At 40.2% G+C, this 16621-nt stretch overlaps 1 protein-coding gene across 14 annotated transcripts in view; it reads left to right on the top strand.

Annotated features, from left to right (window-relative positions):
• Positions 1-16621, top strand: part of RALGPS1 (Ral GEF with PH domain and SH3 binding motif 1) — a 229265-nt gene that overhangs the window by 75169 nt on the left and 137475 nt on the right. For all 14 annotated transcript variants that reach the window (XM_083721190.1, XM_083721183.1, XM_083721193.1 and 11 more), the window contains exon 8: positions 1661-1753. In XM_083721190.1, coding sequence (XP_083577316.1) covers positions 1661-1753 — 93 coding nt within the window. The remainder of the gene's footprint in view (positions 1-1660; positions 1754-16621) is intronic.

Genomic DNA, 16621 nt, shown 5'->3' with positions numbered 1-16621 from the left:
TATTCATCAACTTCCACTTTAAAAAGGCAAAATCCATTTGAGAAGACAACGAACAAATCAGTCAATCCTAGCGCTTATGCATGCTACCTCGGTATCTAGACAACAAAATCTAGCACTTTCCCCTTCGTGTCCTGCCCAAGTAATGATTATCCTTTTATATTTTTGTAAATGACCTGAAATGTTTTGAGGAATGCCCCAATTCCTAGCAAAAGTAAGGTCCTAGCCAAAGTAAAATCAGAATTCTGTCTTACTTCCTAGACTAACATTTAATGTTAGTTTTAATTAACCCACATTAGCATGGGGAATGGCAACTTCATCTTTTTTTAAAGACCTTCTTGCACTCTTGTAACTTGTAACAGATTGATTGGTCTGTGTCACAAGGACCAGTGCCTTGCATGCCCACCTTTCCCCAAGTCCAAGCTGGGGAAGACTGAAATCACCTGGGAGATTTGCCAGCTATAGGATAATTGATAATTTTTGTTCCCATTTATTTTATTCTCTGAAAATATAAGTTTGAATTAATATCATTTAAAAAGACTTAGAAATGTGTTATTTTGAATTCCAGGTGCTCTGATTTTATTATCAGTTGCACTAATATCCCTCTGATGTTTATCAGTTGTGCTAATATTCCTACCAATATGCTTAAATACTATTGTATATGCTACTTGGATAGTGATATTTTAATTTGTTAGGGGTGTGCTAAATCTCTGAAGAGAAATTGATCAGATCCAAATGCTAGCAGGCTAAAAGTAAACTCTGAATACCCATTTGGAGTGATGGCAAGAAAATATTATCATTTGTATGACTTCTCTTTTTGTTTTTAAAAACATTTTTAAATGAGTGATAACCCTAAGAATGCAAAACTAAGAAGTTGGTAAAACGTCTCTGCTTCACCCCCAGGCTCCTTATATTTATGAAGTAAGATTCCCCACCACAGCCCAACCATGTAAGGAGGCTCTCAGATCTATGGGAATATGATAAACTTTAGTAACAGTGGAGGGGAAGGCCCTTCTGTGTTAGAGAATGTTTGTCGTAAGCCAGTCCAGAAGTAACTTCGATCTATTGAGTTAAGACCCCCCCCCCATCCATGCCTCACCAGCTAAATCAGAGTATTTGCTCATCTGTTTTCACACACCCAAATCAAAACCCCTTTTAAGTGAATAGGGCAAAGACTTCCACGAAGGAGACCAGACATTTTGTAAAGCAACAAACAAATGCAAGAGCCATTCCATATATAGTGAATATCGCTTATTATTCAGTTTTGTTTATCTAACACATTGCCTACTTTGAAGGGAGGAGGCGAACCTATTGGCTTCAGGTTTATATTTCTGAATTGTACAGTAAGTTATTATTCTCTGTATAGCAAAAAAGTTCCTTATGAGTGTTGTGCGTGCTGGATTTTGTAATTTGCTTATTACTTACTTGCATTATAAGCATTAAAAGTGAACACTAAGTAATAGCGCAATCTGTTTCCTTTGCATCTGGTCTTTACATTTTCTAGTTTCATGTCACAATGCATTCAATTCTTTTGTATGTTCTATATTTTACAATATTAAGAGTGAGGTCTTGGAACACATTTTATTTTGTTGAATGAGCTAGGACATTCCAACCCCATATGGAAAACTGATGGGTTTTTGGCCTGTTTTTCCTCCCTCCTCAGAAACTTCTAGAACTGAACAACCTTCATTCCCTCATGTCTGTGGTATCAGCTCTGCAAAGTGCACCTATTTTCAGACTGACGAAAACCTGGGCAGTAAGTTGTTGTGGACTTTATTTTGTATACTCCCCTCTCTCAATCTCTGAGATACTGTATGCATAAAATAGACTACATGTTAAATTCAAAAAATTATGGTACTGTTCTGTAATGCAGACCATTTGAATGGCCTAAAAAACAACTCATTAAAGCTCAGCTTCCTGTTTTATTTCTGCACTAGTATGTTTGCTATGCATTATTTCATGGATCTTGGAAGGGAGAAGGGGTGAAGTTTTAATAACCATGACTGGAAGTTGGTCAGCCCCCAGAGAGTGATAGAAGCTGATGCATTATTAAAAGATTCGGGAAATTTTCCAGAAACCATGTCTGGTGCTCTTTTCAAGACCCTAGCCTTGCAAAATGGACAGGGCCATCAACACAATCACTTATAAATACCCTGGACTTCCATGTGGCAGCCAGGTGGCTCCTTGATTTTCTCAGGAGCTCCAGTCAACGAAGTGGGCCATCCCAATGGCTAGAGCAGATGTGGCTCAAGTATTGATGTGGATTTGTCTCAATATAGGCAGTAGAGGCAGCTTCTTAGCTCCCATTGTGTATTCGGTAAACCACCCAGCAGAGCTGTTTCAAATTGTTGTAGGATTTGGGCAGGACCTTTGCACTGGTGATGATAACTACACGCACTCTTGATCCCTGCTCATTATGGTTGATAACACTGTGTGAGGGAGTTGGTGCTGCTCTCCCTCCAGATTAGGCCCTCCATGGACCCTGAGATTTTAGAAAACTATTACCCAGTCTCCAGGGTGTTCAAGAAAGCAGTTGCCAATTTGCTAGTCAGCTGCAGATATGTTTGGGAGAAGCAAATTACAAGTTATCAAGATACCTGTAGGTGGGCCTTGACCCATTTCAGTCTGGTTTAACACCCAGGTTTAGCACCAGAACAGCCTTGGTTACCCCGATTGATGGGGTGGAATCAACCCTGTTGCTTTTCGTTGATTTCTTGGCAGCTTTTGACAGATTCACTATAGTATCCTTCTGGAACAACAGGATTGGGAGTTGGGGGCACTGTATTAGAGAGGTTCTGCTACCTACAAGGTCACTACCAGAAAGTAATACTAGGGGACTATTGACATAGGCTCCCATGACAGGAGCCTGTTCTGTCTCCTGTGCTATTCAACATCTATGTGAAACATTTGGGAGTTACCATTTGGGTATTTGGAGCATGGTGCTGCTCTGTTTTCCCTTTCCTTCTGAATGAGAGGCTAGAAACTGATGGCCTGAGTGGGGTCAATAAACTGAGATGAATCCTAATGAGATGAAAGTGCTGTGGGTGAGTGGTTTTCATTGCAGGATTTAGGTGGGTTTCCTGCTCTTCAGTGGCGTAGCGTGGGTTGTCACCCAGGGCAAGGCAAGTAATTTGCACCCCCTAACCCGTGGATTTGCGCACCCTAACCCTAACCCCCAGATGTTGCGCCCGGTGCGGCCGCCCCCCCTGCACCCCCCACGCTACGCCACTGCTGCCCTTGGAGCATTTTCATTCCCACTGGGGGATGTTCTTGGATTTTCATAGTCTGGGGATGTTTCTGGATTTCTGTCACCAGAGTCTGAGGTGGCCTCTGTAATCAGGATTGTGTATGCCCTCCTTATGCTGTTTCACCAGCTACAGCTGTTGCTAGACTGGGATAGACTGTCACCAGTAGTCTATGCTATAGTGACTTGTTTGTCAGAACTACTGCAACATATTTTGTGTTGGACTGCCTTGAAGATGGTCTGGAAATGCAGAATGTGACTGCCAGGATGATAAGCCTAATGAGACTAGGTGTCACCAATTTTGAAAGTGTAGCATGCTGCCAAGTGTGAGATTCTGGGCCCAATTAAGAGTGTTTGTACTAGTAAGCCCTAAAGTAGTTTATTATCCGTAAACAATACTTAAAAGTTTACCTCTCACAATATCAACCATCCCAGATCTTACAGTTGTCAGGAGATGCTATGATGGTGGTGCCACTGGTAGGTGTTGCCCAGCTGGAGCTGGCCTGAAACAGAGCCTCTTCAATAGTGATTCCTCACTTATGGAATGCCATCTCTCATTAGCTGTGTTTCCCTCCCTCATTATTAACATTTAGATGTTGTTTTAAATCTTCCTTTTCACCCAGGCATTTGTTGGCTGAAATAGATTGTTCCTGCCAAACTTGAGATTGTTTATCTTTGAGAATATAGATTGGTTTTTTTAAAAACAAAATAAAATAAATTGTATTGTTTTTGTTGTTTACCATCCCAGGCAGCTTTGGGAGGAAGGCCAGAATAAATACATACAGTTTATGACCATTTTGCATGAGGGTTTCATTCCTGGCCACTGTGCACAGCAGCGGAGCATGTATAAGCACCCCCCGTTCTGCTCTGCCCCCCTTCCACCCTTCTAGTGACCTGTTTAGCAACATTTTCAGGTCAATTCCAGGTTTGGCACCTTGCACGCATGCACAATTGTGCATTGTTCAGATGCACATTAGTTGGTCATTGCCTGTAATAAGTACCGTAAATAAGAGAAGCCAGTACAGTAGTTGTTCTAACTGTATATTGGAATGAGACCATGTGACTTTCTTCCTCTTCAAGATCTCACTTTTGCATTGTACTCAGTCCTGCCAGAGGTGTTCAGTTACAAACCTCAGCAAAAACTGGAGCAATTTCAGTTATTCCAAGATTTATTAGAGGGGTTTATTAAAGTGGTTTAGATGCTGTAGCTATCATTTGTGCTATAGTAATAAGATAGATTGTATTTTGTCTATTTAAGGCAATTACTGTATGACATTTTAAGAGACCAAATCAGTGCTATTCTCTTTTTCACTGATCTTCTTCCTGTAGGTTTTGCATTGTTTGAATGAATGTCTGTTCAATTTCACCCATATTTCCCACTAAACATTATTCATGGGCTCTTAGCCTTGCGGGGAGGGAAATTAGGTAGGATTGTATTTAGTTACAAAATCTTTCTACATCTTTCCTATGCTAGGCTAATTTAAAGGGGTAAAATATGTCTGTTATGTATATTTTTTAAGTATTGTGAGCTATTCATCATCATATTCATCTACAGCAGTGATGTCCAAACTGTTTTGGGACTACAACTCCCATCATCCTTAGCTAACAGGACCAGCGGTCAGGGATGATGGGAATTGTAGTTCCAAACAGCTGGAGGGCCAAGTTTGGCCATCACGTTATCTACAGTGTCAGAATGGATGAGTTGATGGGAAATGCTTTTGTAAGTACCGGGACTTTGTCTGTAAAAGGCCCACTGACCTTCTTCCTGGCATTAAGATTCAGAAACAAAAGTTGCTTTGGCAAAAATTCAAAATACGGTAACTAAAACAGTTCTAAAATGGTTCAAACAGTGAGAAGCATGAAATAGAAAACACCATTCCCATTTCTTGCAATTGTTTAAGATTTTACTGGTTGCAATTTAGGTACGTTTTCTCAGCAGCAAATCCTTTATGAGTTGAGGTGATGTGATGTTGTGGGAGTGCAAATAGGTGGGAGAGAGGCTTTTATAAGCAATGGCTGGGCTCCAAAAACAGCAGACCCACCACTTCAAAAATATGGGGGGGGGGGGACAAGTTAAAGAATCCATTGAACATACAATATTAATCTTGTAGTGCCTTGGATCCTGACTGATATCTTCCCATATCTCCTTTTTTAAAGTGGACATTCAACCTATGGGCTTTTTCTTTCCTTTCCTTTCCTTTTTTGAATCTTGTTTTAGTAAATTATGACACTGGTTATTGTCAAGATAATGATGAGACATAAGGGAGGATCCAGTCATGTCTGTTTGTCAGTCCCAAGATGTTGAAACTTTATAAGCAACTTTAATTATAATCAAAAAGCTTCAAAGAGGTAGTAAAGAAGATAGGTCCCTGGACCAGTGAACAAATCAGCCGCAACCTATTACTTGATGATATGTTGCCAGTGTGGCTTTTGGGTTCTGAACAGACCTCCCAGTATTGGAAGATATCTAGTAGCTTTTACATATTATCTTCCTTATGATTGTTTACATTTTGTACCGATTGTCTAAAATAAAACTAGGAACAATAGTCCCCTTAGAATCTAGAAATCCAACTTTTGTGCACATAGAGATGCCTCCCCCCCCCCCACTTATGTTTTAGGAAATGAGTCGATTTCCATTGGAAAACTCATGTTTTTATTATCCACCACAAAAATAATATTTGCCTTTATATGTCTAATGTTTGATTTAGCCCAATTTCACAGTTTAATGATCAGTGTTGTTTTGTGGATTCTGTATGTGCGTATGGATCTATATTCACAAAGCAGGAAATGGCACTTGGGTTGCTATGTATGTATCTGTAGTTTTTTTTGGATTCTAAGCTATTTGCACTGGATATCCTACTAACAATTTTCCTGTTTATATAGTAGTCAGTCTTCTGTCAAATATATTTGGATACATTTCTTCTTTGTATTAAAGGCAGAGTTGGAGGTGGCTGTAACAGTTCCAAGTGATTACCAAAATGAATAGAGCCAATGACCTTTTGGATGAAAACACTGTTAGTTTTGGACTGAAGTGCAAGATTCAGAAGCCTGTGGTGGTGCTGGGGAGAATCTGCTTGAATGAGTGTTTTAAAACGTGTAGCCTGAAAAGAACAACTGTACTTTCAAACAAAGCAAACCTATTTCTAAAAGGATTGTCATTGTGGGACAAAGTTGTGAACTGATGCCCTCTGCTTTGTATGTGATGAATAATATATTACAACCTGAATCATTCTACATCAGAAACAAAATATAGCACCAATGGGACCCTTGGAAAAGCGTTGTTTCACATTTTTGCTTTTTAAAACCAGCTTTTAAGGATCACTTTAAAATATTTACTGTACAATGCTGTTTTAAATCAACTGCAATTTAAGACCAGTTGAATTTACTTGGAGGCAAATATGTATAGCATTTGAGGTTAAAGTTATTGTTGATGAATTGTTTACAATTTTTTCTATTCCTCCAGTTTAGTTGCATCCATAATTTGAGAGTAATTTGGGAAATCTAAATTTTCTTCTTACCCCAAGAAATGCTGTTTAAATAAATGCATTATCCACTCTAGTATGGTCATACTCTTGATTGATAAGCTTCCTCTATTTGTAGAAGAATTGAAGGCATCATTTCAGAGAATCAATAAATGCTTGTATTGGGTAGGTGTACGCTGCTCTGCTCCAAAATTATGTGATAATAAGTCTCTATTCTGCTGGTTCTAGAGGACTCTGTTGTGGGCACTGGTCATGTGCAAATATCCTCTAATCATGTGATAAGCTTTAGGCAATTCAGCATACAATGGTACCTCGGTTTATGAACTTAATCCGTTCCTGAAGTCTGTCCTTAAACCGAAACCGTTTTTAAACCAAGGCACGCTTTCCCTAATGAGGCCTCCCGCCGCTGGTGCCCTTCCACTGTTCGGCTTCTGTTCTTAGACCGAGGTAAAGTTCACACTACTTCCGGTTTTGCAGAATTCATAAGCCGAATAGTTCGTAAGCAGGGCTGTTCTTAAACCAAGGTACCATTGTACTGGCTTGCTCTGTCAGAAAGAGATGTAAGAGCTTAGAAAGGGAAAAGAATGTTACATGTAAATTATCACTTTTTTAAGGGATGCAGCCCAACCTGGAGACTTTTCTTGATGGAGCTTCTGTGCACATGAGCATTTTATATATGTGGCCACTTCCATGTGTACACTGAACACTGAAATAATTAGAGCTGCTGCATGACGTGAGCAAATCCTGTAAGGGTGTAGAATGGAGTGTTAACTGTTGCAACAGACCAATTTATAAATTGTTACGTTACATCCTTAATGTAGATATCTCAATGTTGCAGGTAGGCACATTCATTGAGAGTTTGTGGTTCAGTGCAGTAGTTTGATATTAAGAAAAGCATATGGTGCTTTACAAACCTTTCTTTAATTATAGTTTCACAATATTTAACTGACCAAGGGATGAGTGGATCTTCCTGTTCTTTAAACTCACAAAAAGTCTAAATACATCCTTGTTCCGCTTTGCTATTAGCCAGAAAAGAGGTGTGTTAAGAGAGAATTGGGAGCAATTCTGATTTCACTAATGTTTTATACACATTTTATGTCTCTAAGTATTTTCTCAGAACAGGAAAAAATATACTAGATATATACTAGAGGAAGGTTTCAGTTCATAGCAGTCAACACATTGATATTATGGCATTAAGTTTTACGGTTCTGAGAATTATTTTCAAAAAAGAATATAAAGTAAGCAGGGAAAGCTTTTCTTGAAACTAATTCAATAGCAGTTTGCACATATTAGTGCTTGTAAGATGCTTCATTGAGGGATTTCCTCAAAAAAGGTATAAATTGTAAAATAAAAAATGAAATAAAAATGGCAATTTGTAGACATTGGGGGCAGTGTGGGAGTCGATGATTCAGATTTCCCCATACTTTCCTTTAGCAGTTCTGGGTAGTTGTACAACTAGAGCGCACACAGAATAGTGCAGAGAAGCAGAAATGGCAACTCCATCATGAACTTTCCTGATTTTTGAAGAGGCGCTCTCTTGTCATTTTTATTGTGTTGCTGGTGTGTTGGAAACAGTGGTAGTCAGAAAACAGTAGTGGTCAGCTTTCACATGAGGCTAATGTTAATGCAGAGATTAAAAAGAAAACTTAGGTCTTTTTGCAGCTAGTTGCTAATGAGAGAGTAGAGCTTTGTGTAGTTTATGCTGCTGAGTCAACAAAGTTTTGGCACCACGCTTAATTGGGTGAGTGGCATCTGGCAGTTTTAAGAAGTTGGGAATCAACTTCTGGTATAGATGGGCCCTTTGTACAGGCACTTTAAGATGACTGTTCTCTTCCGTTTGGACAGATTCGTTCATACTGAGGTTTAGCAGCTGTCCAGTCTTTGTCATCTCAAGTAACCCCTTGTGACAATATATATGATTCCTATCAATCATAAAGGCAAATACCCTAGTCATTCAGATCTGCCATTGCAGAATTTTCTTCAGTCTACAGTGGCAATATTTACAGCTGATGTTACAGTGAAATCAAGTGTTGCTCAATATTTCAGCAAGCAAAGTAAATACATTCCTTAAATGAATAATTTCAGTACAAATCTATGTTGTTTAACATTTTTTAAAGGAATGAAGGAACCAGAAGGGAAGGCAATATACTACTCTTGATGATGTTGCCCAAGAAGGGAATGTTTGAGAGTGGGCATCAGTAGACTGGGACCAGGGATTTGTCTGTTCAGGAGGGGTTGTGCCACTACTTTCGTAGTGGAGGGTGTTACTCTGTCTGTAGTGAATCACTTCCTGGACCCATGCTGTCTCTCCCTGCTAGATATTACCAGCTGTGAAAGGGTCAAGGAAGCATCTTCTTTACATTCTCAGGCTACAGTAACTGAGACTAATTCTATAATCTCTGACCAGATGGTGCTCTGTTGGCCTGCAATAGACCTGCAGTAGCTGTGGCACCAAGTTTGGAAGGACTAGGAGGAATTTTGACCTCAAAATGCTTCGCAATTCTGTCACAGAAGACGGCTGCATAGTTGCTTGTTTCTGAAACTGAGCTGGATTAAACCAGCTGCTTCATGGCATGAAGCAGCTCTTCTGGGCACTTCACCAAGGACTCAGTGGATGCCTTTGCTGTCGCCACCCCATGCTAGGTGCAATTATGCACTCTTAACTATGTTCGATCAATTTGTAGCAAAACCTATGCTACCTACACTCTAACCATGGTTGGCCTGCTTCACTGTCTGGAGCTCTTCAGGAAGCTAAGGTACCTTCCCAATTCCCCAAAATCAGTGGTAGCACATTTGAATAATTGTGTTGCTTGGTGTCTCCATCTTGCCATTCTACAGCAAGACTAGGACCTCAACAGGTGTGTGAGCCATATTGCCAGGAATGTCATCCATGCCATTACCCTGGGCTTATGCACCTTATTTGAGGGATGAGGCCAGGACTTCAGAACGAGAGAGGGAATTGTCCTCTGAGCTAGTGTGGGGAAAGAAAACTGGAAGCATTTCTGCAAGAAGAACTCATGGTACTACTACCTCTCCATTATCCTCTTCTGACATGGAACTGCAATCTTCACTCTCCTTTGGGGCCCACTACAGGTAAAGCAGGGGACGCGGGTGACGCTGTGGTCTAAACCACAGAGCCTAGGGCTTGCCGATCAGAAGGTCGGCAGTTCAAATCCCCGTGATGGGCTGAGCTCCCATTGCTCAGTCCCTGCTCCTGCCAACCTAGCAGTTTGAAAGTACGTCAAAGTGCAAATAGATAAATAGGTACCGCTCTGGCAGGAAGGTAAACGGCGTTTCCGTGCACTGCTCTGGTCGCCACATGACCCGGAAGCTGTATGCCGGCTTCCTCAGCCAATAAAGCAAGATGAGCACTGCAACCCCAGAGTTGTCCACGACTGGACTTAATGTTCAGGGGTCCCTTTACAGGTAAAGCAATTCTCCTCCCTGCTGGGGTATCATTCACAGCTATCTGAACATTACCATGGAGTGATCCTTCCATGAATACCCCTCCAACCATTGGATCACTCCCAATCCATTCTGTAGCAAATACTAGGTTACTTTGCTTCCTCTTCTCCTGTAGCTGACTTATAACTGATAAAGAAGAAATAACTATTTATGTGTGCTTGAGAATTAGGAGACACTGGAAATGTAGCTACTCTTACGAGAAGAGAAATTCTAAAGTGTAGTTCATGAAGTGACAGATGGTGTTTGGTCAAGTCAAACACCACTAATCAAATACCATAGATACCATAGATGTTCACATTTAAATAAGTAAATCAAGGCTGTACACTTCTCAGAAATGCTCCAGATTTCTATGAAAGGGGACTGATACATTTTGTTAAGAGATGGCCAGTACAGTAGCTTGTTCATTAGGCATAGGAAACACATGAATAGTCTTTAGTGTGATGTCTGTATGGAAAGGAAGGCAAACCAGATTAACAGGAGGAAATTTATGTATGTATATTAAAGAGTTCAGCTTACTGCATTATATCCTTACAATAATCATGAGATAGCTTCTGGTCTAAGGTGGTTGAATGAACTTCATAGGCAGGAATGGATTTGAATGCAGCTTCCCCAGTCCATATCCACTGCACCAGGAGAAATTAACACTGAGAAAAGATGGGTGATTATCATTTTGTTGCTGAATCATGTAGAGGGGAAGGTATAACCAGTGGCGTAGCGTGGGGTTGTCAGCACCCGGGGCAAGGCAAGTAATTTGCGCCCCCTAACCCATGGATTTGCGCCCCCTAACCCTGACCCCCAGATGTTGCGCCCGGTGCGGCCGGCCCTCCTGCACCCCCCACGCTACGCCACTGGGTATAACTGATGTTTCATGCTTGGATTAGATCTACTCATGGACTGGTTTTGCTGCAGCTCCAAAAGTACAAATCAAATTGCAGAGTCTACAGCCACAAAGAATTAACTGATATTATCGGAATTACATTTAGATTCATAGCAAGCTGAGCTCTAAGCCCGGTGGTGTTAGTCACTGTCTGAACCTCCATTATTTAAAATGAAAATCTTACGTTTCTGACTTACATGGTAGATATAGATAAATGAGCTACAGGCTGCAAAATTGTCTGTTTGTTAAGGATCGCGAGCTAGAGCGCTAGTACTAATGTAAGAAACATATGTGTCCAGCTATAGCGCTGAGAGCTGCTCCTTGGTTAAAGCCATTATATGGTACTGGTATGCTGCTCAGATTTCTGCATTATGGGGCAGATGTATCTGTGGGTGGGGTGGGGGTGGAGCAAGGAGGTGAGCAATCTTGTAGCACAGAATCTTGAAAGTTTCCTGCCCTAAAAGTCAGGATATGAAAATAACTGCACTAAATCCTAAGGGTAGAAAGGCAAGAGACAGAGATGGACTGCCTCATAGGATGGTTGTTTGTTTATTTGTTTTGCTAGCTCTGAAACATAGCTCTTACTGTGCCCTTTTGACAATAAAGTTTAGCACGTGGGAAAGAAACCAGAACAGGAATATATCATAGTTCTCCCACATCCCATCATGCTCACCTTGTGCCTTGGACCCCAGGAGCTTGGGGGAAAATGATGAAGCTGCCTATAATTATTTGATATTGCACCACAAGATCCTGTGAAAGTAATCTGCATGGTTTGATTTTCTTGCTGTCACTATAAGTGATGCCCTTACAAGTGACGCCCTGTTTTATATTGTCAAATATCTTGATATAGTTTCCTACTGGCTATCCACTAAGCAGGAGAAATTTTTGCAGAACCTCGCCAGTCATGGCATGTGCAGCTTCCACATCTCCAATCCTCCAAATATCTGGATAGTGTGGGGCACCAGGCAGTGCTGCCTTCTAGTTGATAGGTAAAGGAGACCCAGGACTCTTAAGTTGCTCTTCTAAGAAACACGCTTGACTGGGAGGTCACTCCTGATACTGCTCACATGCCTAAGCACGTGAACTATATAGAAAACTGGGCTTAAGAACCAACATTTCTGAATTATTCAAGCCATGAATTTGACAAAGTGTTGGGAGGAAAAGCCAAACCAGTTTGATAGCAGTTTTTGGAAGGAGTTTACAGCACGGCAATGGCTTGTCCCAGTTAACAGTTGATCATCGGAAACATTCCATTCTTATGACATGTTATTTTTTTGAGAGGATATATGCATCCAACTTTAATAAGATGGAGCCCTTTTCTTTAACATCTGGAGTCCAGTGAATAATGGTATTAATTATAAAGAATAAAGAGTTAATAGCAAATTCTGCACAACAGAGGTTTTAACTTTTTCCATAGAGTTTGTTTATTGTATTTTGGCACGTAGAAGTGAATACTTGTGGAAAATGTGCATAGTGACATAAGCAGTAAATTAGAATATTACACTGCTCGGATTTTAGGTACTAGAAATCTGCCATCAAACCTTGGCAGTCATTTCAAATCTTTCAGAGTTTAGTTCCTCCTCCCTGATCCCCTTGCTATCTTAGTTCTTTTGCCTCCACTGCTGCATTCCCTCTATCAGTCCAGGTTTTTGTTGCAGATGCTTTGTCCTTGAACAGTTAGAAAGCTTATGGGCATTTTTCTTGAGTTATCCCCTCTACTATAAAGTTACATCTAGAAACGCAGTGAACTTGATAAAATATATTAAACACTCACCAACTCAATACAAATTGAGCATTTATTAGCTAACATGGATGAACCCTTACCAGAAGGGCTTCATCTGTCTTTGTGGCTGTGTGCATCCAGTAGAAATATATATTTAAAATAAAGGTTTTGTAATGTCTTTAAACATGAATGTATACCTTTATCAGTGGGCAAAACATACAGTTTCATTATGGCTTGCATTCTGAACCAATGTGCTTAAACATTCCATGACATCAAAGCAGTTCAGCCAACAAAGTCGTGGAGGGATTAGGCTATCAATGCCTAGTAGTGATAATGGCTGTATTATATCCCATATCATAGTCAATATGCTTATGAATACCAGTTGCTAGAAATCACACATGGGAGGGTGCTAGCGTGCATTTTGCTGATAGCCTTTCTTTAGGCATGTGGTTGGTTACTGTGAGAACAGAATGCTGGACTGGATAGGCTTCCTGGTTTGATAATAATAGTTTATTATTTATACCATGCCCATCTGGCTGGGTTTCCCCAGCTACTCTGGGCTGCTTCCAACAAAGTATTAAAATACAATAGTCTTGTAAACATTAAAAGCTTCCCTAAACAGGGCTGCCTTCAGATGTCTTCTAAAAGCAGAGCTTTTCTTACGCTGTGTCCAGTGTTTAGCTGCATACATATAGTAGTCAAGACTAACATGCAGTGGTACCACGGGTTAAGTACTTAATTCGTTCTGGAGGTCTGTTCTTAACCTGAAACTGTTTTTAACCTGAAGCACCACTTTAGCTAATGGGGCCTCCCGCTGCCACCGCGCCCCCAGAGCACGATTTCTGTTCTCATCCTGAAGCAAAGTTCTTAACCTGAAGCACTATTTCTGGGTTAGCGGAGTCTATAACCTGAAGCGTATGTAACCTGAAGTGTATGTAACCTGAGGTACCAATGTATGTAGTAATTTCACAGTAATGAATGCAATGCCTCTGGATGGCAGTTTCTGGAGAACAGCAGGAAATAACTATTATCCTTGTGGTCCTGCTTGGTCTGGTCCAGCAGGGTTTGATCTGGTCCAGCAGGGGTGCTCTTATACTGTTTTGTCTGTCCCAAATCTCTCTGGTAGTGAAAGAAGAAAAACTCTCTATCCACATAGTTCACATGACAACCTGGTTTAATAATGGACAGTTACTTGAGACAGAAGAGTTGTCATGTCCCTGATTTAGTTACCAGATTAAGACCACATCCGTACATTTCTGTTTCCCCTACACAAAGTTGATTTACGTAAAGCAGGCATGTCCAAAGTCTGTTTTAGGGGCCTAATCCAGTCTGCTGGTTGGTTTAATCCAGCCCCTGTGGCAGCAAAATCCCCCCAAAAGAAAAAAGCTCAAAAATTCCTATTCTTAAAAAAAGCTCAACAACTTTGGGGTAAAATCATAAAAAAGGTCAACCACTTTGGTCAGCCCTCATGCATGTTCACTTCAAATCTGGTCCTCTTTAAAAAAAAGTTTGGGCACCCCTGGTAAAGTATGCAAGGGTGATAGTGGTTTATTGTCTGAAGGAGGACATAATCCTTAAAGATCCAGGGTAAAGTAAGAAATATGTACCAGGAGTCAATCTACATGATAAAAGAGAGAAGAAGCAAAAAACAGCACAGCAGCTAAATTTTAGAGGGACCTCCCTGGGGGATTTCTTTGCCATAAGCTGATTCCCTCTTGCATTTTGGCACAAATTGTAACGTTTTATCACGTGTTAAGCTTTGTCTTTATCCTTCCATAATTTCCTGTGTCTTCTAGTTTATAGCAACCTGTGGTAAGACATACATACACATATGCTGATTACTACCACTTGTAAGCGAGTCTGCCAAAACCACAGGCTTCCCTCCTTTTCTCACATCGTGTATTTGAAGATGTACAAAATAGTCCAAAAACATGTCAACCTGTGGTTTTTAGGAGGACTTTCCAGTGTACCACTATTATCCCCATTGCAGTACACATAAATTATCAGCTGAAAATATTTGCCACTGAGATTTTTTTGATTCTACAGAACAGAAAACTTCAGTGTGGCCAGAAGAGAAAATACGTTCTCTTGTGTCCTCCTTAGACACTATCTCCTAATATAAACCTTAAATAGTGGCAAAAAGATTTAATGAGTTTCAACTGCTGCAGCCAGCCAATTAGTAAGAATAGATTACTCTAGGAGAGCTGCTTTTCCGCACTAGGAATCTTCAGACATATGGGAAGTACACTTCCATTTATGTTTAACTAGGCACCTTTTGTTTGGCTTATTTCCTTCACCAACTTAGCAAGGCTACCTTCCTCCTTCTAAGACATTTTGGCTCTAGATATGTATTTCCCCATCACATAAGGACCTCACTGCTGGTAAAGCCATACATTTTTTTTTGGGGTGGGAGGAGTGACACAGTAATATAGTTTTACCAGCCTGCATGTCTTGGCAGTTCTACAAAGTAGGTGCCAAAGGAATTCTGTGGCAAAATGCTCATGCATATGCTCACAGGATGTGTATGTTACAACATGCATTGGTTTTAACTTTTATGGCTTCACTCAAAAGAACCTGGGAATTTTAGTGAAGTATTGATAATTATTTGTTATGAAATACCAACTGCCTTTCCTATCCCCCTCTTGCAGTACCACAGTTCCCAGAATTCTCTGTAAAGAGGTGATAACTGCTTTAACTTAGTAGTGTAGATTTGCCATCAGTGCGACTGCCTGGAAAATGAGAAAGCTTTGACATTTCTTCTGTGATTTATGTCAAGTGCCCTTCATATGTATGTGGTTGCTAGCCACATCTATAGCATTCATTCAAGTTCTCTTGGGATGCAGGTTTTAGAGGGAAGAAACACTTACATACTGTCTTATTGCTGTAAGATCAAATATTCTGTATTTTGTCTTATTAAGTATACGTATAAGGTGAAGAAGAGTATTTTGCATTTTTGTGGCGAATCTTTGGGCTGTATCCGATGTTAGTCCTACTCAGAGTAGACCCATGAAAATTGATGGCTATGACTTAGGCACATTAATTTTAATGGGTCTGCTCTGAGTAGGACATTGGATACACCCATTTGTGTTCAATGTAAAAAAAACTAGGGAAATGACTTGCAGTATCCCAAGTGTCTGTGTGCTATGAAATGACAAAACCTTGCTTGCTTTGAGAATACCATTCTTCAGTTTATTTTTAAAGCACTATTATTCTCTTGATTAGATTCTAACAATTTTTAAAATATCAAGTAAGTTCTTGTTCAACTGTCAGCTTAATTCCAGCAACTTCAGCATGTTGCTAATGGAAGTTTGGCAGAAATATTTAAACACAAGCAGGCATTGATTTATTCCCAACTTTGTTATATCTAAGCTTGTTATTCTACTGTCCATTTATGTGCATGCTTAACTGGGAGCACATGGAATATTTCACATGCTTTTAGTACATGTGTAGCCAACTTCAGAACTGAAAACAAAATAGTTTAAATAGTTTGGGATGCTTCACACATAATGAAAAGCTTAGATTAGCCAGGTTTGTAATGCACTAGGTCACTAGCAGCTGTATTCAAGGCATGTACATTTCTTAATTTCTGAAATATATATGTCTATATGTCAAAGTAATGCATGAAATACACCCAGTTAAATTTGTCATTGCAAAATTTCTATAACCAAGAGGGCAACCTATATCTTGCAGGCTGCATAAAGTGCTATACCAGTCCCAGTTCCCTCTGCCTGTTTCTCATCTAGTGTTCTAACTAAATCATGGGTGCTTAATTTGAACCCCAGGGACACACCTGCCATTTCCAACTTCACACCCCCAACATACTGCATTTATGG

Source organism: Podarcis gaigeae (assembly GCF_964106915.1).
Source record: "Podarcis gaigeae genome assembly, chromosome: Z".
Taxonomy (NCBI): domain Eukaryota; kingdom Metazoa; phylum Chordata; class Lepidosauria; order Squamata; family Lacertidae; genus Podarcis; species Podarcis gaigeae.
The sequence above is the reverse complement of the archived record's forward strand: the minus strand, read 5'-3'. Positions and strand labels throughout refer to the sequence as shown.